We start from the raw sequence: 23504 nt of genomic DNA, 5'->3' as shown, positions 1-23504 counted from the left end.
TTTGCCATGTCTACCTCCACCTGCTCTGTTTTTTTGTTTGTTTAAAGTCCATTAAACATTCAACAGCTGCCAACTATACCACTCAGGTGAAGTCAGTCTTGCTTAACAACACAATCGCGATTCTCCAGCATGACGCCTTATTATTAGTGGGAGAATTACAAAATACGCTGGTTCTTAAGAAGAAAGGGCCAGCTGATTAGCTTTCACTACTTTCCCTTTCAAGATTTTCTCAGGGGCAGCTTCAGACTAATGACAAGAACCAAGACAAGTGCTATCTGTACTAAAACTGAGGTACACTGCATAAAGAACATTCAGATAACCCAGCTGCATATTCAAAAAAATCCGCTGTTTAGACTTGTCTTCACTGATTCTGTACAGGCAGACCTCCTGTGTTTGCAGTGTCCAGTTTCTCTGACTTGAATTGGGGATGCAGAGAAGTGAGTTCTATGCTTTTGGGGAAGAATACAAGCTGAAGGCATTCTGAAATAGCTTCCAAACTAAGCAAACATGAGGGACAAACTAATCCAATGGCTGGGTATTTCAATGCTAAGAGAGCACGGTACTCAGCCATTCAGAAACGTATTACTGATGTGTATTTTAATACCTACATTTGTTTCAATACTGCAAAGCTACACAAGTTCTAATAAAGAGGTAATCCATTGTCTTGTTACTGTAGTAAACAAACAGAAGATACATCACCTTAGGTCTTCTGCTTCCAACTGCACTCTTCCTACATACAGTTGTGTAGGGAAGGAAAATCTGAAAATACTGTTGACGTTCTTCTGGATAGCCGAAGCAAGAAAACATGTTTGTGGCTTATTCTTGTTTTCAAAATAAAACAATATTAATTTAATCAAAAAATTTTGGCAAAGAAGTTTGGACAGTGCTCTCTTGGAGAAGAGCATTTCCATTCTAAAGCAGAAGGAGGCAACATTTGCAGAATTATGCTAGGTAAACAGAAACAGAAGTGTCATTTTTTACTATTTAACAGAACGCACAAGCTAACCTCATGAACATACTGAAATTGTTTATATGAAGTCCTGTTTTGTCAGTATCCTGGATCAAAGTTCATCAAATTTGGTATCAATTCTTTAACCGTTCAGAGACCTGAATTGCCTTAAATAAGTGATAGAACTGAGCCGGTAGAGTAAGAAACCCTCTCAGGAAGTGCTAAGCTTTAAACTCCCCATTGCCCTAAGCTCATGAAAAGCAAAGAATAGCATTCTAAACCTGTTCTAGTAATAACGCCTTTGGCTTTCTCCCTGCGTTCCCATTTTTCCCCCCCACTTCTTTCCTGTCAACCCACTGTAAAACTAGTTATGTGCTTCTCTCAAACTAGAGGGAAAGCTCTAAGAACAAGAACTCCCTAGCATATAAAACCACTTCTTGTCCCTTCTACCTTATGCAGGCCCAAACCTGAAAATATTTTCCAATGCATTCAGCTTTGCTACTGTTGAGAAACAAGGCTGGTTACAATGGCAGCTAAGCCCAAGTTGCGCTGTCTGGCTAGACTTAACAGTTGGATTCCCCCAGCCATCCTGAAGCAGGTTGATGAATCCAGGGAGTCAAAACATAGGACTTCTGCATTTCTGGTTTTGTAGACTGCATCCTGTGTACAGCCACTACAGCAAGGGCCACAGACTTTCCAAAGGCAGAGCTACAAGAATCCGATTATTTAGAATAACTGTATCAATGCACAACTCCTTGGTTACCTTTTAGAAATTCCTATGCTCAGCCGGATTCCTTTTCCCCCCAGACCTGGTGCGTTCTGGCAGTCTTGCAGTGCCCTCATCTGATCACCTTGCTCACCAAATCTGACATAGGCATACCCTCTACTATTTTCAAAAGGGAGAAAACCAATTCTGGTATGCATAACAGTTACAAAGCTAACGAATTCAGTTTCTGTCTTCTACAAAAAACAGAAGATAGCAGCTACTATAGCTTCTATTACTTAAGCAACCTCTCTGGCATGTGCACGTGCACAGAAAAGGCTTTCACCAAATTAAAAAACTTGGGCCAGGAGCAAAAAGCTTATTCCTTGGTAGCATTAAGATGCAACTCACTGAGAGCCAGCAAAACAATACATTTTAAGTGCTCTCTGCGTAAGTAATCAGATTCCATATTTCTGCATATACAGCAGTTAATCAGTTAGCACTAACCCACTCCTTTTGGAGCCACAAACTTTATTGGTCACAAACACCAAGAGCTGGCTGTAATTATCTGAACCAGTATTAACCGGTACCTCCGAACTCTTCAAACAAAAATATCTTTCAGGTGCTCTTAGAAGAACAACATCAATTGCCTGCAACAATTTGATGGCTTTGCTAAACGGAGCACTGAAAAGCACAGTGGTACAGTTTCTTTTGTAGCCTGTTCAGAAATTATAGCCCCGTGCCTACAGCTTCAAATCAGGCCAAGCTTACCAGCCCAACTCTTACAGCTTAAGTTCACTGCACTCGAATGCCTTCAAGACGTGCTTTTAGGAGCCATGGAGAAGAACCCTCTGGTAAGACCACCATTATAAAGTACTGAGTGTTGTTTTACACTTAAAATAGAACTATCTGTTACAGTCATTCATCAGCTTTCCCTAGGCTGCTGCTCTCTCACTACTGAATGTGATCCTGCTCTCAGTTTCCCACTAACTTTTTCCCCCAGCGGTTATGGCCTCTTTTCATCTATGACACTTTTAAGGGACTACACCGTGTTGAAAAATGCTGGTTAACATTTCCTTTTACACAAGGTGCCTCATCGAATTTTCCTGACTAAACCAAACCCCAGAACCTTAACTAGAAGAGGAAGCACACAAACACACACGCCTCCCTGGCCACCATATCTCCCCAAAACATATCTGTTCAGTAACAGACCAACTGTAAGAATACTGCGATTAAAATCAGTATAGCTCTATACACTGCTTTTGTTCGGGATTACTAGCTAATGTCCTTTCCCTTACCCCTTCTGGAATTAATACTGAATTCTGTACTCCAAAACGTGGTTCTTAAGTCATACAAATGACATTTAACAATCAGAATTTTTCCACACAGTGATCCTCAATAAAAACTTCAATCCTCTACTGCAGTCTTTCAACAAATTAAAGGAATACAAAACTGGCTAATAACTGTTCAGTGATTTTTGGACCTTTGTAGCACTAGAGTAACAGCAGTACACTCTGCAGCATAGTTGCAAGTACGTGGGAATAAGATACTCTCTCTCATCTCTTTTTTTCTCTGAAAAGTGTGAGGCCTCTATTTCACCCTACTAAAGATTTTACCACCAACTGTACTGCTAGCATTGAGACACTGCAACTTCTGTGCTTGTATGAGATGCAGGACAGGTTCCTTAAGGTGTCGCAATTTTTTGTCTAAACCTAGTGTTGAGATCAAAAAAGGGATTGCTACTAATTGCGTACGTATCAATAACCAGGACAGAAGACATGCTGCATATAGGAATTAAACTTTTTCTAAAGCTCTAGTACATGAACATATCAAATCCCGCAGATTTTTTCTAGTATGGTTTCAGAGGTCTTACTTGATGGACATAAGCGCACAAGTGAAGACAAAAGATATTCTGTTTACCTGAAGTACATGAAGGTTTGAACTACATTCTAGTCCTGATCTTTCCAGTCAAAACTGTTTAAAAAACAACCCACCAAACAGTAAAACAAACAAGAAAACCCCATGCTTCCTCTCTACATAAAACTTTTCACAATTGTGTTTTCTGCCCACCACCTGGCTTTAAAAAGTATACGAACTTCTTTGAAAGATCATGTTTTTAGTCTGAACTCCAAATGAACAACGTGTAGGGCATGTAAAGAACAAGCACGTCATTAATGAAAGCTTTTCTCTAAAAAGGATAAACTTATTCTTGGGGAAAAGTGTGGAAACAGATGTTATCTAGGCAATATTCCTACAGGAAAAACGAATAATTTTGCCACACCTCAAAGGAAAAAATAATTGTGCTTAACAGGTAAGAAAATAAAAAAAATCAGAGCAAACCAAAAAATAAATCACAGAATATGCATCCTCGTTTTAATCATTAAGGATTACCTTTGAGCTCTGCTTTGGTGCTTGGCTTTGCACTTTCACAGGCTACACACTTCGTGGCCTCTGCTTTGTTTTGAACCAAGCAGGTCTCCCAATCCCAGCTTCCTTCAGGCTTCTTGAATTTGTCTAAATCCAGAAATTCTCCAGAAGGAGCAGAAAATGCAGATGCACTGCTACTGGTCACAGGTGTTGGACCCTCTGTGAGACAAACAAGACAGTTAACCATCCTGTTTGAACATGAACTATAAAATGAACATTAACTTTTAAATTTGATTTGTCAAATCCCACAGAAATGTTCAAAACTACTCCGCAACTCCCCCCCCCCCGCCCCTGAAAAAAATAAAAGCCACCAAAAACCCACAAAGAAACAAAGAAACAAACAAAAAAACCAGAGTGGAACTCAAAGCTTCCAAACAACACACAACTCTGTTCAGCACACAAGCTTCTGCTGCTGTTGACCACAGTGTAACCTCCATAAAGAGGCCTGACAGGTGCCTTTTAAAAAAAAGGTGCCTTTTAAGAGAGAAGCAGAAGATAACGCTTCAAATTCAAAACCGGAAAGACAAGAATGGCTCTTCCCTTCCACAGCACACGCAGAAAACTTTTATCCTAGTATTACTTGCATCGCTCTTCCTCCTGACAAGTGCAACGTAACCGTGCAATTCACTGCACCATGGTCACAGTAAACCCCTCATTTCCAAAATTCCTCCTTGCAATGGCAAGAGCCTCAGACAAAGATGCCGACTGACCGCTCAGAGGTTGGAAGTCCAAGAGAATCAACTCTGTCTGAAATCCATTATCTTACCTCAGGAAATTTCAGTCTTACCGCACAGGATGATTACAAAAGCCCGGTCTAGTCCATCTTAATTTGTTTCTTCCACGATATATTTGCACAGGTGTTTTTCGATGTAATGGCATGTTAAATGACATTTAGAGTCAAAGTTAGAATTAGAATCGTATTTTAAAAACAATACAACCACGCTCAAAATCAATTACGGTCACACACAATGGGAAACAACCCAGTACTGCCCTGAAGAAGTTACCCAGCGGGTCACTCGCTTTCTTGAAGCCTACCACTGACCTTCATAGGCATCTCTCTGCTTTAGCTTAAGACTAGTTAAGACTACACTGTCTTGAAATCTGGCTTCACATCTCCCCTCAATTACATACAAACGGTGAGTAGAGGCATTTTGGACACATTCTGTAATTTTTTTTACTTATTTTTTGAAAGAGAAAAACGCAGTCATTTTTAACTCTTTCTATGGAGTTCTCATTTTCGCCAGTGAAAAATCACTATGTTGTTTTTAAATTAAGTCACTCACTTCAGCCACCTTCCCTCACCAGCTGCAAAGTCGGGGGTATCTGCATTGATCCAGCTCCGTACTAATACATTTCACAATCAGTTCAATTTATGCGACAGGCTGGAACCTGGGCTGAGACCTCTGAAGTGCCTGTAAACCAATCCTGCAGACAGCCGCTAACCCATCAACCGTACCTGGGAATCGTGTTGCTTAAAATATTCCATATATGCAACGTACTTTTATTCTGTACAAGATTCACAGAGGCTAGGATGGAAACAACAGGAAAAAAAGGACCATACCTGGTTTCTCAGACTGACAGGCTACACATTTGTTATCTTCCGTCTTATTTGGTACAAGGCATATTCCACAGTCCCAAGAGCCTTTCGCCTTCTTAAATTTGTCTCCAAAGCCCAGAGTGGCTGTTGTGTCAGTGCTGCTCGAGGAGGATGTCACTGTCACCGAGCTGTCTGTGACCACTGGTCATGTCAGAGCAGGCATTACTCCCGTTCCAGGTTTTGGTGTCTCACATGCTATACATTTTGTAGCTTCCGGTTTGTTTTGGACAAGACATGTATCACAATCCCACGTTCCAGGTACTGTTTTGAATTTGTCTCCAAAGCCCAGCATCCCTGCTGGGGGCGCTGCTGGCTTTGAGGTGTCGCATTGACTTGAACTTACTGTCTGTTTCATACTCTCAACTGTTGACGCTTTAGTAGCTTGACAAGTTACACATTTGTCCTTTATGTCTTTGTTTTGCAGAAAAGGGTCACATGTATCAGATTGCCAGTACGATGCTTGTTTAGAAGTCTCTTTACCTGCAGAAAAAGTTGTTATTGCAGGCCTAGTATAAACCACTGTGCTTGTTGTAGGTTGTGCAGACGTAGAAGAGCGTGTTTTCAACAATCCAAAGTCTAGGAAGCAAGAAAAAAAAGTCTTCCTGTTAGCGCAGCACCTCACTACATGTAACTAAGTGACTTTACTAGAGGGCAAAAATTTCAACTCAGGTGCCAATGGTTACAACTAGACATTCAGACCGAGCGCAACAGGAAGTCCCCAGAAATCTTATCTAAACGGATGAAATTTCATCTGCTGCACTGGGTCACAACAGAACATTTCGTTAAAGCTTCATTTAACTCTTTGTTTCCAAGCAAGCTTTAAATCAACATTTTCACTGGTCGATACAAGTACAAACAGACAGTAGCTGACTGAAATCTGACAGTCCAACGTGGAATGGAAATAATACAATTTGATTAAGACGCGATGCCCAATCGAATCAGATTTCTAAAGCTCCTCCTTCCGTAGCAGATGACTCAAATCTACTCCAGTAACTGTACAGAAGTTTGTACTCGGAGCAGCAATCCATACGGTATTTTCCCACAGATGCTGAATATTAATTAAATAATAAAAACTCAAGACAATTGAACAACTGTCTAATTTTCTATAATTAGGACAACTCCTTATTTAAAAGGTGGCAATTTTAACAGAAAAGACAAGCTACTAATACAGAAAGACTAAAGGAAATGCATCTTAAACAGCAGCTCAAGTTGCTTGTAAATCTACCTTGAACATAGTTGTTTTGTGGTTTGTTTGTTGGTTTTTTTTAATCAAAAATGAAGTCTTCGAACAATGTGGATTTAGATTCTGCTTCTTTTAAACCGATAAAGAAAGTGAATGTCACTTCACTCAGAGGTCTTTCCTTAAACAAAATGCACAATGTATTTTCTCTCACTTAGCTCTTTCCAACAGAGAAATGTGCTGCCTTCTTAACAAGTATGTAAGTTAGAAGAAGACTTTTGGGAAAAGATCAAATTCAATAAAGCCCTTTTTCTTAAAAGATATCTTTTCCACAGACACACTTTATGAAACTGTTGAAAACAATTGCAATTGCTTAAAAACAAAATTCAGAAAAGGGTTTTTAACGTAAAACACTCCACTTCTGTTTGCAGTTTAAATTTTAATCCACAGGAGCCATTGTAAGCTAAGGCCCAAAGATTCGCAGCTTTCGCCATGTATTTGGAACTGAAGCTCTTTCCTATTCTTTCTTCACCTGGGCTGAAGGTGGGACAGGAGTGTTGAGTTTTACAAACATTTCCTTTTCAATTCCACAAATTGTATTTACTTAAAATGAAACACCGATTATCTGGCTAATTCTCTTAGTACCTCATTTACAATTACATCCTAACACGTAAAGGAGATGCAACCCATCTGCTTTTCATCTTGCAGTTTTACTTCCAGCAACAAACACCACTTAGAATAGAAGGGGGCAGATGCACCCTAACAAACGCAGCGCTTAATGTAATGCTCTCCTACATTCATATTTATAGCAGATACTCTATTAACCATAAGTCGTGTGTTGGTTTTTTTTTAATAAAAAATGCTAGCGTATTTTTTGCAGCATCTTTTTAAAAGGAGTTCATTATCTCACCAGGATTTTTTAGAACGTCTAAGACGCTTCCTTCCTTTAAGACGTGGGCAGTGGTGAAGGGACCACCAGCAAAATCTTTGACCTCCTCTTTCTGTGTGTTGATGTTGGTTGAGGTGGTGGTGTCTTTTGAAACAAAAGAAAACAAAAACAGCTTTCACAATGTGACCTAGTTAGAGCAGATTATACTCACTTTTGTTAGAAACAAGAATTTCCAGCTTTCATGCTTCTCACATAAGAATCTTCACAAATTCTACTTACTTTGCAATGCTTTATGATTACAAGCAAAACAAAAAGCAACAAAACAAAACAAAAATTATAAAAGCAGATCTGTCACTGGAAAAATACTGCAGAAGTCCAACACTGCCTGGAATTGCTAGCATGCGCAGACAGGACAGATTGAAGATTTAATAAAGAAAAAAAGGAAAATCAGCACTTCAGATCTGAAGTGCTAAAGTTTCAGTTACCTAGGGTAAGAAAGGGCGTCACTGGAGTACCACTGGGTCCAGAAAGTTCTGCCGATTTTACAACGGGAACACTAAATGTAAACCCAATCTGCTATGAACAAGAGAGGTTTTTCAGATTCTCAAGCCACAGGAACTCCAATCGAATGCACACACAAAACCAAATCTGAAAGCTGCTCTTCACATTTGTAGCACGCATGCTGAATGACAAATTATAAGCCAGAAGCCTACATACTTTTCTCCATCAAGGCAGATTGTGCTTTAGTGTTCTGCAACAGCCTACTAAATGCCTAAGAAAAAAAGTCAAGCTCCTTTATTATTTTACTTACAGAAGACGTAGGTAGCACTTCTGCCTCAGTAGATTTCACAACTGGAGATGAAAACGCAAACTCAGGACTGCTAACAGTACTTGTTGGTTGTATCTGTATTTTCAAAAGAATTAAAGGTTTATATTTAAGAGCAACAACTACCTGAATTCACTACCCAACAGAAGTCCCGCAGTGACGTCGAAAAACCTGATGTTTGAGTTATTTTGCAGATAAAAGTAATAATAAAACACAGGGAAGTTTCCAAGTGGGTATAGGACAATATCTTCAAAACCAAATTCCAGAAACTGAGAGGAAAAGCTGGAGATGCTACTTAGGTCTAAATGCACGGAAAAGCAAGCCAGGAAGCTGAAGAACGGCAAACTCAGCCCAATGATACTCCAAGAACTTCAGCAAACACCTCAACATGTTAAAGCAGCTGTCTACTTCAAACCGTACAAAAAATATTTCAAGTACTCTGGAACAGATTAATGTTTATTTTATTGCAATAATATGCCAATTATTGCACCCTAGGCTCATTCTATGTGAGGCTCATATGACCACGTTACCTCTAATTTAATAACTTAAATAAAGTTGTGGTTTAACCATTGCAGGCAACTAAGCACCACACAGCCACTCGCTCACTCCCTCCAAGTGGAACAGGGAAAAGAACTGGAAATAAAGAAGTAAAGTTGTTAAATTTGAGGTAGCATTAATGACTCATCGCATGTAATGGCTACCTGGAAAGACAAATGCCATAACCCTGTACATACTCCCCACTCCTTCCCCTTCTTTCCCCCAGCATTTATTGCTGAGCACGATGCTAAATGGTGTGGAATATCCCTTCAGTCCTCTGGGCTCCGCTGTCCCGGCTGAGTGCCCTCCCAGCCTCTTGTGCATCCCCGACCTCCTCGCTGGCAGGGCAGCGTGAGAAACAGAAAAGGACTTGTCACTGTGTGAGCACTGCTCAGCAACAGCTAAAACACCAGTGCCTTACCAACACTGTTTTGCTCACAAATCTGCAACACAGCATCATCTACTACGAAGAAAATTAACTCTACCCCTGCCAAAACCACTATAAATAACTTGGCATAAAGTCCACACCCCCCTTCCCCCGCAGACTTCCACAGCATTTGAAGCAGTTATACAATCACGTTAAATGGGAGTTGGCAGGCTCTAAGACTGAGAGAAGCAGAATCAAAACATTTATGCCTTTTTCCCCAAACTGGCATACAACCCCAATTCATTCAGCTGCGTAGAAACTAATATTTGTTAGTTTCATGAGCACCACAGAAAAAGTCAACTCGCAATAAAGCAGTATACTCATTGTAAACATTATTTATAGCATAAAGATTTACCTTGCCCGCCGCCGTCGCTGCTGCATCTGCCATGCCTGCCGCCTCCGTTGAATTTGCCACGCTTGTCGTTGCCGCTGTTGACCTTGATATGTCCTTTGTCATCAGTAGATATGGCATGCCCGCCGCCATTATTGGATATGTCAAGCCTGAGGGCACTGTTGAACACGTTATGCCCGACGTCGCCGTTGTATAAATCATGTCCTCCACCTCCTCCTCTGATAGATCTGTCAAGTCCTCCACCTCCGATGGATCTGTCATGCCCTCCACCTCTGATGGATCTGTCATGCCCTCCACCTCTGATGGATTTGCCATGCCCGTCGCAGCTGCTGGAGTTGCCGTGCTCATTGCTGCTGTTGAAACAGCGCTCGGTGACGCTGAGACAGCGCTACTACCAATGAAACTAGAATTGAACTGAGGCAGCGATGCAGCACTGATGGGTAGGGGTATTTTCGGTAGCACTGGTTCCTCCACTTCCTAAAGTTGCAAATTTTAATTTTTCTTATACAAGACATACTACTTTCTCACCCCATCCCACCCAATTTATTAACAAAATTAAATAGAACAAAAATCCATACAAATTAAGAGAAAGCAAGTTTCCAGAAGAAATCCCGATCTCCCCACCTCTGTCTACCACGTCATTTTAATTTATGGCAGGCCTGCTTCCACATTATACTCTATTCAACAACTGTACAGCAAGAACACTGAAAGTTAACTCAAAACCTGTGCGGAACAGAGATGCACAGATCACATTTTTTTTCTTTCTTCTCTGTACTTTAGTCATCAAAGCTCTAGAGAAGCATCATCCTTTCTAACTACCCTCGCATGGCTTCAATTAAGAGTACACTCTCAAGACAAGTGAGAAAGTGTTCCTCTTGCAAAATTAGGCAGGATAGCTGCCAAAGTTTCTAAAGTCATTACAGCAGTGAACGTGGAAAAAGGTAATGTTTAAAGAAGCAGGTAGGTTCAACAACCAAACTAAACACAAAAAGCACCAAAGAAAGTCAGACTAGCAGCACTGAAGATTGTGTTCTGGTAAATACAGTCTATACCATGTATCAGGATGCAAATATAAAAATCAGAAAACAGCCTCTTAACAACTTCAATTTTCATCCCTGCCACTTACTTTATTTGATTACTAAGATTGGATGAGTTATGTTTTAAATGGCATAGAAAATCTGACCAAAATTTGTACAGTACTATCATGATCTACTTAGAAATGACTAGGCAGGGATGTAAGTTGGTACTACTGATATTCAGTGCATCCTGTAGCTTACATCTGTTTCACAGTTTTGATTTGAAAAGTTTATGGAACTTTTGATATTTGGACCATTATTTTATTTGCGTTACAGGAATAAACAACAGTGTTTACGATTTCTTTATATTGCATCATCCAGAAGTCCCATTTAATGATTTGAAACTTAAATTAACTTAAATACTTAATATTAACTTAATATTAATTAAATACTTAATGTTAACGTAAATACTTAAATTAACTTACAGGCAGCTTATATAACATCCAATAAAAGAAAAAATAATCTGAATATTCATGGTCATAGTTTTATGGAATAGATTTTTCCTATTAAAATGAGAAAAAAACTCTCTCACAATGAGTTTGGTGAGTATCAAAAACTGAGTCATCGTTAGCAGACATGCAGAATGCTCTCTTCTACTACTCTTTTTCACACTCTTGGCCTGTATCTTTCTGTATGACTTAAATATGAAACCAAAAATTAAGCTTTTTTTTTTCTTTTTATACTTGGCACTCGTTTCAAGTATCATTCCTGTAGAAAAACTATACAAACCTTCACCAAAACATTACTTCTCCTCTTAGGACTCATTCATTCAATTGCTAACGAGAAATGTTATAGTTTGAAGAATCTCCAAGGTAAGAGAATTAAAAATTTCAAAATTACATAAGCAAAGTTCAGGTATTCAAACACAGGAAATCAATTGGAGCCTGCTCTGAAACCCACAAGAAAACAAAAACAATGCAAAAATAAAGCGGTATTGTTATAATTTACTATGATGCAATAAAACTGACACACTTAGCTAGTTACTTCAGTAAGCTCAGTGACAGCAATTAATTTAAGAGTCACTTACCTGTTCTTGTACAGCTCTTGATAAATAGTGTATTCCTCTTTCCCTTCTCATTTTGCCGCCTCCGCTACTCACTCCTGAAGACAGACCACTGGACGCAGCAGTACTGAATTTGTAGCTGGTCACATTGCTAGCACACGACAGTACAGAAGTTGGGGGAAACAAGAGAAAAAAAAATTACCAGCCAAATTTTTTTTTCAAGATATTAGAGCTGTTATTAGTCCTAGAATTGAAACCTGCTGATCAGAAAAAAACTAAAGCTGTCTCACAAGTTGCTAAACGCTGGTAAATACTTGATGTTCTAAATAGGAAAAACTTTATTAACAGCAGCAATGAAAAGGACATACATAAGTGCACCGTTCACATGGGAACAATGACTAAGCCAGAAGACCTGAAATAGAAGAGCTGATTTAGATTGTTATTTTCCAGTGCTTCCTTTAAATAGGACTGGTTCTCTGATTCTGCGATGCACGTGTATCTTTTGCAGGGATATAAAAGAACAGCTCACAAAAATACAGAAAGAGTGCACATATGCACACATACACATGGGAAACACTGCCAACAGCTCTGATAGAATAGGGACGCCTTAGACTTGTGTGGCAAGGTAATATGGCCTAAGCTTCAGAAGCAGCTCTGGCTTTCATGTGGCCATCAGCAGGAACAGCAGAGGTGTTTGGGTATGCCAACATTCCAGAAGTCTTTTCAGACATGAATACAGATCCCTTTTGTAAGGCATACAAAGGCGTTTTTCTGGTACTTAAAAAAGCCTAGCTCAAAACCAGAAAGATATCCTAATCCAAGAGCAAATGGGGAAAAAATAACCCAAACCAGAAGTGGAATAGGGAATAACTCTAACAAAAGTACTATGGCAAGAAAATGAAGTATGCCTGGAAAAACCGTGACATCAAAGCTTATCTTGCAGCCAATCAGTCAGTCAGTACAGAAGTGCATTAGATCGCACTGGAAGACACCAGGTCAAACTCCCACAATACTGAGGAGGAGAACTGGTCTAAACTTGTCAAATACTTGACAACAGCCTGCTTAGCACTGTAACTGCATAGAGGAAGACAGATCCCTAAGGCAGATGCTCAGACTTTTCTCTAATCCAAACTGTCAATCCATTAGAATTCTGAAAAAAAGTCTTACATCAAAATAGATCTTCATTCAGACAACTATCGCTTGCCCATAATAGCCCATATTCCTCTTTCTGTTAACACCTGTGAGCTTCAAGGGGGCAAAGACAGTTGTCAGCCTTCAAGCAAGTCTAATCTACAATTGGACTGAGGATATAAAATATATATATACCCACACACACACGCATAGATATATAGCATTGGTGGGCCAGAGATTTACTGAGTATTCCAACTCAACTGTCCAAAGGGACTCTTGCCAGCAGATCAGTGTGGTGCTCCTGCTCCAGAACATGGCACCCAACAGAGACCAGCATCACAAAAAACACTACCACCACTACCTACTCTACAAACAAAAGGTAGGGCACTGCAATAAACTTTGTGAACGAAATCAAAAGCAGTATGAGTTTGCTGTATCTCCTTCCTAAATGGAGAAGTAGAAAGGAGTTCTAGCAAAGACAATTTAGAACAGTTTGAAAAAAACATAATTACAACCCAGCACCTGATTGCACCTGTACCAGAACCTTAAAGCCAGTCGCTTCCACCCCTAAAAAGGTGGTTGTTGTGAAGTCCAACTTTTAGATGCCAAAACAAAGTGTTGAGTTCTTCCTGCAAGCCAAAGAATGCCCATGGTCACCTAAGAATTGCTTGGCAGATGAGCATAGAGTCAACAAAATTCCCTGCTACTGTTCTTTGAAAAGAGCGGCCCCCCTAAAAACCGAGTGCAAAGTCCCTTAACTCAAGCATTATTACCCAAAACACCATTTGCCCAGAAGGAAAAGCCATCAATATTATCTGGAGGATAACTCATTTGACCTAAACCAAGAAAGCAGTATAACACAAAGCAGTCTCCTCAAGAAGAAATTCAATTAATTCTGCTGGATTTTTTTTATTTTAGAGATGAGTTAGCATTTGGCCTCAAATGATCCTAAAGAACACATGGTCTTCATGTGAACTCAAAGCAGACAATTAACTTCATCATGAAAGGAGTATTAAAAAAAAGAATAATAAATCATAAATCTTCCTCCATGTTTTTGCTTAAAAAATAAAGAAAAAAACACATCAATAAACATCCTCCTGAACTGTAACTCACTTCCCCTACTTCACCTTCTAAAGAATGCTTCAGAAAGAATCATCCCATTAGGACAGAGCTTTCAAACTGCAAGCAATTAAATAGCTAAAACTAATAGCTTTTCCCCTAGGGAACATTAGGAGGGACAAATTATTTTGTTATAAGTAAACTGAGTTATAAACCATGAAATATCTGTCAAAGCAAAATTTGTAACGCTACAGATTTAGTTAAACTACAAAATGAGCCATATTTCCTGTAGAAGGAAAAAATTAGGCCTCCAATAGCAAAGATCCTTTCTGTGGATACAGAAAACGTGCCTCGTTTCCCATCTTCGTATCCTACTCAGAAGATAAACTTGGGATAAAAAGTGGTGTATCAGTACTTTTATTCTTGCTCATCTTCCTTCCTTTCATAAAAACAACAATTTTCTCAAAGTTATATTGATCTTCAAACACAATCCAGACTTTGCAGCTGCCTCAAAATACAAAATTTTCATTGGATTTCCCATTCCTTTTACTGAGAACTGTCACCACCTTTCAGGTGCAGACCATACTGAAAAAGGAGATGTCTTTCTTCCTTCAAGTAAGTTTTAAATTAATAGATGTCATACCTTTCAGATGGTTCTGCTCGCTGTTCTGCAGGCAAAGTCTTCTCTCTCATCCCCTGCAAGTTAAGTTTAGTTCAAGACTTAGCTGAATATGTACAGAATACACAAAGTACCAACAACCACTTCATGTGGTTTTTTGTGGTTTTTATTTTATTTATTTATTTTTAATTTTATAGCACTGAATACACCTCACCTACTTAACGTTGTTCCCTAATTCAGCATTGTGGGTACAGTTCAGTTAAATTTTGGGGCTAAAGTAAGCACACTGGTTCACTCAGCATTGAGGACAAACTGATAGAACACTAAATCAAATTTGTCAAATCCTCTAACAAAGAAAGTAATTATTTTAAACAAAATGACAAAAATTGTGTGTGGGGGGGAGAGTTTTCATCAAAACTTGTGTTTACCAACCCCGTAAAAGGGACATACTTTTCTGTTTTCTGTCATTTATGAACAAACAAGGAAAAAAAAAACCTCTACCCCCCTAAAAACTAAGCAGTTGCTGCTACATTCATTTTAGAACTTTACCAAATGGAGATTGTGCTGGCTAAACAATACAGAGATTGAAAGAGTTAAAAGCAATAAGCAACCAGTATTACTGTCCACTTTGATTTCCAGCCTAAGAAGCCCATACACTTAACACGTGGTCATTTGTACACTCAGACTGATACTGGAAACACAGATGTTTTCGCAGAAAGAGATGCCCATTTAATTTTATGGAAAATTTATCAGACTCCATCTACTCCAAAGCAATCAAAACCGATAACTCAGCACATTGTCAGAACTCTCACTTGGAGCACATAGCTCACCTGGAATAGTTTACACAGAACACGAGCATGTTTCATCAGTGACAGCTTTGTGTACATGAGAATATAAAAGGAAAACATTTCTGTCTTTTAATATTCTTTCACTGAGAACAGGATGACTCAATAGCACATCATGACATCGTGAAAACAACCACAAGACACTGAGTGTTCCAAAAACAGAATTAAATCCATAAAAGCTCAATCTATTTCACAATGGTTCCCACTGCCTTAAAGCTCGCCTCAAACATACTATCAGTACTTTTTGCAAAGATAGGATAACAATTGGTTTGAGAAACATTCCAAGACTGGAAAAAAAAAACAGGCACATAAGGACTCAAAAATGTACTCACTTGGTACTTTGTGTCTACTCTCTGGCAAATTTTGCTGGACTGAGTAGTTGAAGTCGGTGATGGTTCAGAATACCGCGTATAACGCATCGGTTGACGGTTTACCGTTGGTGTCACAAGTCTCTTAACAGGTGGAGGCTGGAATGCATTCTGGGATTCCAGCTTTGAAAGGGAAACAGCAATCAATTTATCCTTACGTCCACCCAAATTAATTCCAATATTTATTGATGAAAACAAATTACAGAACTATAAACCTCCCCCCATCGGTCTTGGCACTCAATGAATACAATTTGAAAATTCTGAAGACCGTTCAACTTGTAGAGGGAAATCACCAGAAAACCAGTAACGAAATCCATAAAGCTATATATAAGTAGCCAAAGTCTGACTGAATTCCATTTCAAAATTTGGCAGTTAGCTTCATAGACAAAATAATTCATGCTACCATAATTAAAATAACCCATGTTCCTAGAATATGCTCCTATCTTTTCCTCTGCCCACACTGTGATTTTTTTTTTTTTAGTAGCTTAATTCATTAATTTAACATTTGAAGTGTTAAGCAACTAATTATACAGGCTTCTGGGCTTCACATCCCCTACATTTTCCCCCTTCAAAGTTACACAAACAATAGAACACACTCAAAAAAACCAACTTGTCAGTCTTACAATAATCTCATTCATTAAAATATGATCCAATGCTTTACATGTACATTAGATGCACTTCAAGTAGTGGGTTTGACTTCCCTTTTCAAAGCATTTTCACAGACCAGAGTTAATTTTTAACACAGACCACTGCGTGTTCTGCAAAACTGACTTAACTGAACTGTCAGACAGAAAACAAACCCTAAAGGCTACAAGATTTACCGATGGCTCCGCCTGCGGTCTTAAGGATCAGAAAATACAGTCTTAGGAAGCATGCTATTGTTCAAATCAATACCAACAGGAAATTTTTGTTTACGCTGCAGCTTTAATTTCACAGTATCTCCCAGCTCTTAGTAATAGAATTCACACTCTCTCTAAAGTATATAAAAATACATCTTTCTAAAAAATATTACATTCAGTTTGAAACCTTGAATAAGACATGTTTTATGTAAGTTCACAAATCTACTTCGAGTGAACGATGGTTCATTGCTGGTTTTAAAGGTAAAAAAGAAAAATATTAATTCCCCCAGTTAGGCATTCAATACACCAAGAGCTATTCTGCCTGGTACAGTTCCTTGAAATAAGAAAAATACCACATCACTGCTACCCACTGCAGAAGTTTAGCCCGAGTGCACAAGTGTTCCGTCAACCGCATGTTCACTTTAGCAGGAAAACACACGATCGTCTCCTCAGCAAATAATTGCTTCTCATCACGGGCTACCCTTCTCCCGCCACCATTATGAATTCTAGTATTATGAATAGACAATCTATCTCCTTTCACCCACTGACAGCTGCGTGCAACATTCATTTAGTGGCTGACAATTTCAGGCTCTCTGTTGCAAATCTGGCAGATCTTTCTTAATGCCTTATCACAGGTGTATTGCTATAATATAACTGAGAATTCACACCAGATTTGGTTTTAGTTATTTGGATAATATTTATGATATACTTCACTTCTCCATGCCCTTGTAATTTGGCAGATGGTGAAAAGATGGTCCAGGAAATCTGAGATGTTTGTAAACTCTGAAGTGATTGTAAACTTAATTATACATCCATCCAATCAAGGAATTAGCACAGAAACTTCTTGAGACACTGTCCCTTTGCTCATTAGAACAGAAGATGAAAAGTTTGCACATCTTGTTATTTCCTTCAGTCACCTGATCTTCAAGTGGTCATTTAAGGGTTTTGTAATTTAATAAGCCCAAGGATACCCCTAACTAAAGTCGTCAAAAAAAGATGACTAGTTTTCATTTTTTAAAGAAAATGAAAGGAAATCATGCTTTACCACACCATTATCACCAGTTCTGTGCTACCTCCAAATAGGAATTTAGGAGCGTAAGATTTATAGCGTCGGAAAAGAAAAAGAAAAAAAAAAACCTCTACCCCCCTAAAAACTAAGCAGTTGCTGCTACATTCATTTTAGAACTTTACCAAATGGAGATTGTGCTGGCTAAACAATACAGAGATTGAAAGAGTTAAAAGCAATAAGCAACCAGTATTACTGTCCACTTTGATTTCCAGCCTAAGAAGCCCATACACTTAACAAGTGGTCATTTGTACACTCAGACTGATACTGGAAACACAGATGTTTTCGCAGAAAGAGATGCCCATTTAATTTTATGGAAAATTTATCAGACTCCAACGATGGTTCATCGCTGGTTTTAAAGGTAAAAATGAAAAATATTAATTCCCCCAGTTAGGCATTTAATACACCAAGAGCTATTGTGCCTGGTACAGTTTTGCAATTTAATGATACCCCTAACTAAAGTCATCAAAAAAAGATGACTAGTTTTCATTTTTTAAAGAAAATGAAAGGAAATCATGCTTTACCACAGCATTCTCACCAGTTCTGTGCTACCTCCAAATAGGAATTTAGGAGCGTAAGATTTATAGCGTCGGAAATTAACAATTTTCCTCCTCTTTACTTTGAATGGTGATAAAAAGCACAAAAACTAGTTTTCTGTGCCCGAATGAACACGGAAGTCTGTACAAAGTCTATATGACCACTCAGTCAGTATTTTTCTATTTGTGATCATTTCTTCAAGAGCAAACTTGCCTCAACAGGAATTTTAATATGCAGCTTCACCCCAAGTTGGGGGACAAGATAAAACGACTTGGTGTGTTCTAGAGTTGGTGCTCTCAACTTACAAAGATAACATAATTCTTAACCTGAGTAATCTTCACAGCCCATCATCTACTGTGGATACATGCCAATATTAACTTGATTTGATGTCTATGTTGTCACTGAGGTTTGAGAAAATTTTTCTAATAGTGATAAAGCATTGAAAAAGTTATCTACCTCAGCTAAAGACATTATTGGTTCTTACCTTTCTTCGTTTGGACTGGAAGTCAGTAATATCCGGTTTATCTATGTCCGGAGGCTGAGGAAAAAACAAAGCATAACTATTAGAGGGCAATTTTTTTCTCCTGAGAGAGAGGGTTCCCTGCAACAAAAATGTGGGGGTTCATGGTCAACTTACACAACACAGCAGCAAAACAGATGCCATTCTTTTAGCATCCTGTTGAAAAAACAGCGCAATAAATTAAACCGGCCACAACGTAAGGAAGAATAGTTTTATCTTTATCCTTTGATGGCACATTTACTAAGTTTTATAAACACATGAAGCAAAAACAGATTAAAAGAAGTGCTATTTACCAACAAAGGGCTTGACAGCTTCTCCATTGCCTCCAAGATGCGCCGTGCTGAGGTACTTAACGTAGCGCGGGACCACACAGTTTCTTGTCTAGCTTTTGCTCTCCTTTGTGCCTGAAAAATTAGCATTTTAAGTGTTACAATGGTCAATTCTGAGCTAAAGAGGCATGTATTTTACGTCCCAAGGCTACACTGATGATACAATCAATATATTCTGATGACAGAGAAAAATGCAGTCACTGGGAGTTCAAGCCATAAAGAAGAGAATACATTCGGAGTTTAATGAAGTTTACCTTGGGCCTCAGTGCATCTTGCACGTGCTTGTTGCACGAGCAATAAAAGAACTCCGTACTTGTAAAAGGTCAAGACGGATGATGCTAGGACTGCTAAGGCCTCCGAAGCAGTAATCAGGGAAACAGAACTCAAGAAAAGGCTTGTGGTACAGAAAGCATTTTCAGTAACAACACAGACCTCAGAGTTTCACGATGGTCTAAGTGTACCATCTTAAAATCAGTGTATACAATCATAACCAGGAACTAGTTTTACTTCTCTCTTGCTTCCTCCCTTCCCCCAAGATTAAAGTTGGCTGCAAATCTTTGTCTTAAAAGATAAAGATCTGATTTAAACTGTAACAGATCTAAACATTACACTGAAAAAGTAAACTGTTTATTTGCACCACCCAACTTCAAATATCAGTCGAAAACTTCCTTTGGTGTGACTTTTTTTCTTCCCAGGTTAAACCCCTCATATAACCACACTGTGCTTATCACACGATGTGAAGACAGGAAGCAGACCACGCAGCATGTAAAAACACAAGTGAGACTCACAGAACCACAGAATGGTTAAGGTTGGAAATGACCTCTAGAGATCGCCTGGTCTACCCCCCCGCTCGAGCAGGGCCACCCCGAGCAGGTTGCCCAGGACCATGTCAAGTCAGCTCTTGAAGACCTCCAAAGAGGGAGACTCCACAGCCTCTCTGGGCAACCCGTGCCAGGGCTCCATCACCCGCACAGTGCAAAAGCATTTCCTGATGCTCAGACAGAGCCTCACGTTTCAGTTTGTGCCTGTTGCCTCTTGACCTGGCACTGGGCACCGCTGAAAACACAATGGCTCTCTATGCTCTTTGCACCATCCATTCAGGTATTTATATACACCAATAAGATCCCCCCAAACCTCCTCTCCTCCATGCTAAACAGGCCCAGCAGTCCCTGCCTCTCCTCAGAGGAGAGGTGCTCCCAGTCCCTTGATCTTCTTGGTGGCCCTTCGCTGGACTCTCTAGTACCTTGCTGTCATTCACAGCAAGCAGCAAGAAGCAAGCTACTCTCTCCTTTAAAAGCCTAGTATTTTGGTTCCTCTTTTTACCATAATGCAGTAATATTGTAAAAAACAAAAATAGCCGACCAAAGAGGGTTCCCAGCTTTGCACCACAAGGTTTCAAGGTTTCCCGTAAGTGAGGTACTTGTACTGCCCTTTTTCCGTTGCACAAATGGACTGTCAGAACAGAGCCAGCAAACCCGCGTTTTCATTTTCTTCAAATTCCTTTTGATTTATCGATAAAAGTCACTTTCATTTAAATACATTCCTACCAAACCTGATTTGACTTTCCTTTTCGATTCAGCTCTAGCTAATCAGAGTTGTCAGCAGTTTTTATTTGCTATTTCCAAGAACTCTTGGGGGCAAATAACTCTCTCCAAGAACTATATGAATCGTTCAAAACAGAAAGCATGTTACTGCTTATCTTGGGACTGCATTTAGTCCTGCATGCCTCTGTGTACCAGAAGAACAAAGGATCAGCAAAGTTGATTTTAGATATTTTCAAAGACTGCAGGTTTATACAACATATCCATAGCATGAATGTAGGCATGCTTGGAAAAGAAGATCCACAGATAAATATTAGCCAGGTTTATCTACTGTAGCTTTTGCTACCATAAACACAAGTTTTCAAAGTTATGCTGTCATTGGCTTTTTTGCATCAAGTTATTTTAACGTAATGTAGTCAGAGGCAGACAATGGCACTTAAATGGAATTTTTTGAAAGACCTAACAACAGAGGAAACCCCAACTACCAACAACTAGCCCAAACTGTCATTCTTGTTCTTTCTGACAAGTATTACCTGTGGTAAAAACTGTCATTAAAGAATTTAAACAGAAATCAATCTCAGACGTCTATTTTTGTAGACCAAGAGGGCAGAAGAGCAACTGTTACCACATATTCAGCTCCCTGCTCAAAGCTCCTTTGGCAGTGCTGCTTTTTTTATTTCCATCACTATTTCCCACTACACTACTTTTCTCATACCTGATAAGGTTCCGTCTTTGGCTGCCTTGATCTTACAGCTGCACCACCGGCATAGGCCGTCTTTCCGGGGTAAAATGGAGAAAACCCAAGCTGGTTTTGCTTAAAAACAGACGTGCTTCCACGTACCTACGGAAACACAGTATGAGAAGTGGATAGAAAAGCAGGTACACATTCAAACTGATTAAAAGAAATACTGTGCAGTACTTACAGGACACAGTCCTCCAAAAACAAATAAACTGAATGCAGGTTTCTTAGAGCTAGCTGCAGAATGCTGCGAGAGGGAATGAGTTCTTTCATCTTGTGTGGGCCAGAGCAGTGACGATGAAGTATTTTTTAAAACTGCAACATCTGCCAAAATGACGTATGCTAGATGTAAATGCCTCTCGTACGTACAGAACTTTAACAATAAAGATCACACTAATTCAAGTTCTTCAATACAGAAAAATAAGCATGACTTCAGCTTCTTTAAATAGATCAACTTCACGTACAGACTGAACACCAAGTATCACCTACAAACTTGAAAACTGTTCACAGAGCTGCAAGTAGTTTTCAGCAATCTTACCAAGTTAATACTGTGCTTCCAATGCAGATATTTTTTTCCTTCAGGCTAAGATAAAAGAGGACCGCATAAACATCAGTGCATTTGTACGGACAAAGCTTTTTTCTGTGTTGGTAAAAGGCTGGAGGCCAGCACAGATCATAATCGCACAGGTTTTAAACCTGGAAGATTCCCCAAAGGCTGCTCTAAGAGTTAACGATCTTCTGCCCATGTATGTTTTACGAAGACACACCAGAAAGTTCTAGTGCACTCAGGTTATATTGCTAAAGCCCAGCAACTCTACTCTCAGCTGTACAAAAGTTCTCTGGAAAACCTGCTGAGCACACGTCAGTCCCTGTCTATATGGGGGACTAGAAAAAGCTGCAAACCTGCTGTTCGCCCTTTCAGCGAGAAGACCTACGTACCAACCTACATCGACACGATGCTTATTTTTTATTTTAAAATGGTGTGCTTTCCTCAATGAATTTGGCAAAAGACATGAAAGTATTGACAGCTGAAGCCTTCTACCAAGAAAGGTCAAAAAACAGCCTATAGCTTATGACAGAGTAGTTTCTTTATCTTCTCTTGCTGAAACACAGGAAAACATCTCGTGTTCCTATTTGTCACCTGCACTTATTCACATTTAACCAGCTGTCTGTTAGATATTCTGAGTCACTCTTCCTTCTAGACAATCAGCCTAGTTGTCAAGCTACGGCAAGTCAGCCTGATTTCCTACCGTCCCAGTTCAAAATTTACATATAACCTAGCTGAATGTGTATATTTCAGCATTGACTCTTTCTAACATCAGGGTATCATAAACGTATTCCAAAGCACGCTTCTATTAAAAAGGTGATAGGATTATATACTTCTAAAACACTAAAAATTCAATTTAATTCTCGCATCCAAAGTTGACATTCACCTATTTTATTTACTAAGGTGATGTGGAATATTAAAGAACGCAAGGTACTTCACATTAAAAAAAAAGTCAATTAAACAGAGAACACAAAAATCACCTTCATCAGATGCTCTAGAGGAGGAATCACTGGTTGTTGAGATGTTATCATCGTCTTGTTGAGAGGTAGAATCTTCTATTTCTTTTATCAAGGACAGCCTAGGACTGCCAATGCCAAATACAGAAGATGTCGAGGGCTGACAAGGTGGGACAGGAGAATCCAGCATGGTATAATTCAGACGGCTCCGATGAAGAGAGGGCCTTGTTAACACAACTGGGAAGTTCAGTGCTGATCTACTTGTGGATGGTTCTAGACAAGAACAGGGAGATAATTAGCTTTGCTATAGACAAGCTCACAGAAGCCAAAACCTGTTTCCTATCGACAGCCATGCTATTGCCAAGTTCTAAGCGCAAAAAGAGAGAAGCCAAATTTAACTTCTTCCTCACCCAGATACGGTTGCATCTAACTGTCTGGCTAC

General features: G+C 39.3%; 1 protein-coding gene across 6 annotated transcripts in view; it reads right to left on the bottom strand.

Annotated features, from left to right (window-relative positions):
* LOC308198052 (nuclear pore complex protein Nup153-like) overlaps positions 1-23504 on the bottom strand; it is a 32927-nt gene that overhangs the window by 5115 nt on the left and 4308 nt on the right. For 2 of the 6 annotated variants that reach the window (XM_080599593.1, XM_080599595.1), the window contains exons 2-8: positions 23087-23335; positions 21744-21883; positions 21536-21661; positions 19244-19354; positions 19068-19106; positions 18915-18968; positions 700-14852 (exon numbers count right to left, since the gene is read on the bottom strand). In XM_080599593.1, the coding sequence (XP_080455719.1) occupies positions 14784-14852; positions 18915-18968; positions 19068-19106; positions 19244-19354; positions 21536-21661; positions 21744-21883; positions 23087-23335 (788 nt within the window). In that variant the 3' untranslated portion in view covers positions 700-14783. Of the gene's footprint in view, positions 1-699; positions 14853-16331; positions 18991-19067; positions 19107-19243; positions 19355-21535; positions 21662-21743; positions 21884-23086; positions 23336-23504 lie in introns of those variants that run through there. The other 4 variants (XM_080599594.1, XM_080599596.1, XM_080599598.1 and 1 more) reach the window with 4 other exon arrangements.

Source organism: Anser brachyrhynchus (assembly GCF_964034855.1).
Source record: "Anser brachyrhynchus genome assembly, chromosome: 7".
Classification (NCBI taxonomy): Eukaryota; Metazoa; Chordata; class Aves; order Anseriformes; family Anatidae; genus Anser; species Anser brachyrhynchus.
This window is presented reverse-complemented; position numbering and strand designations above follow the sequence as displayed.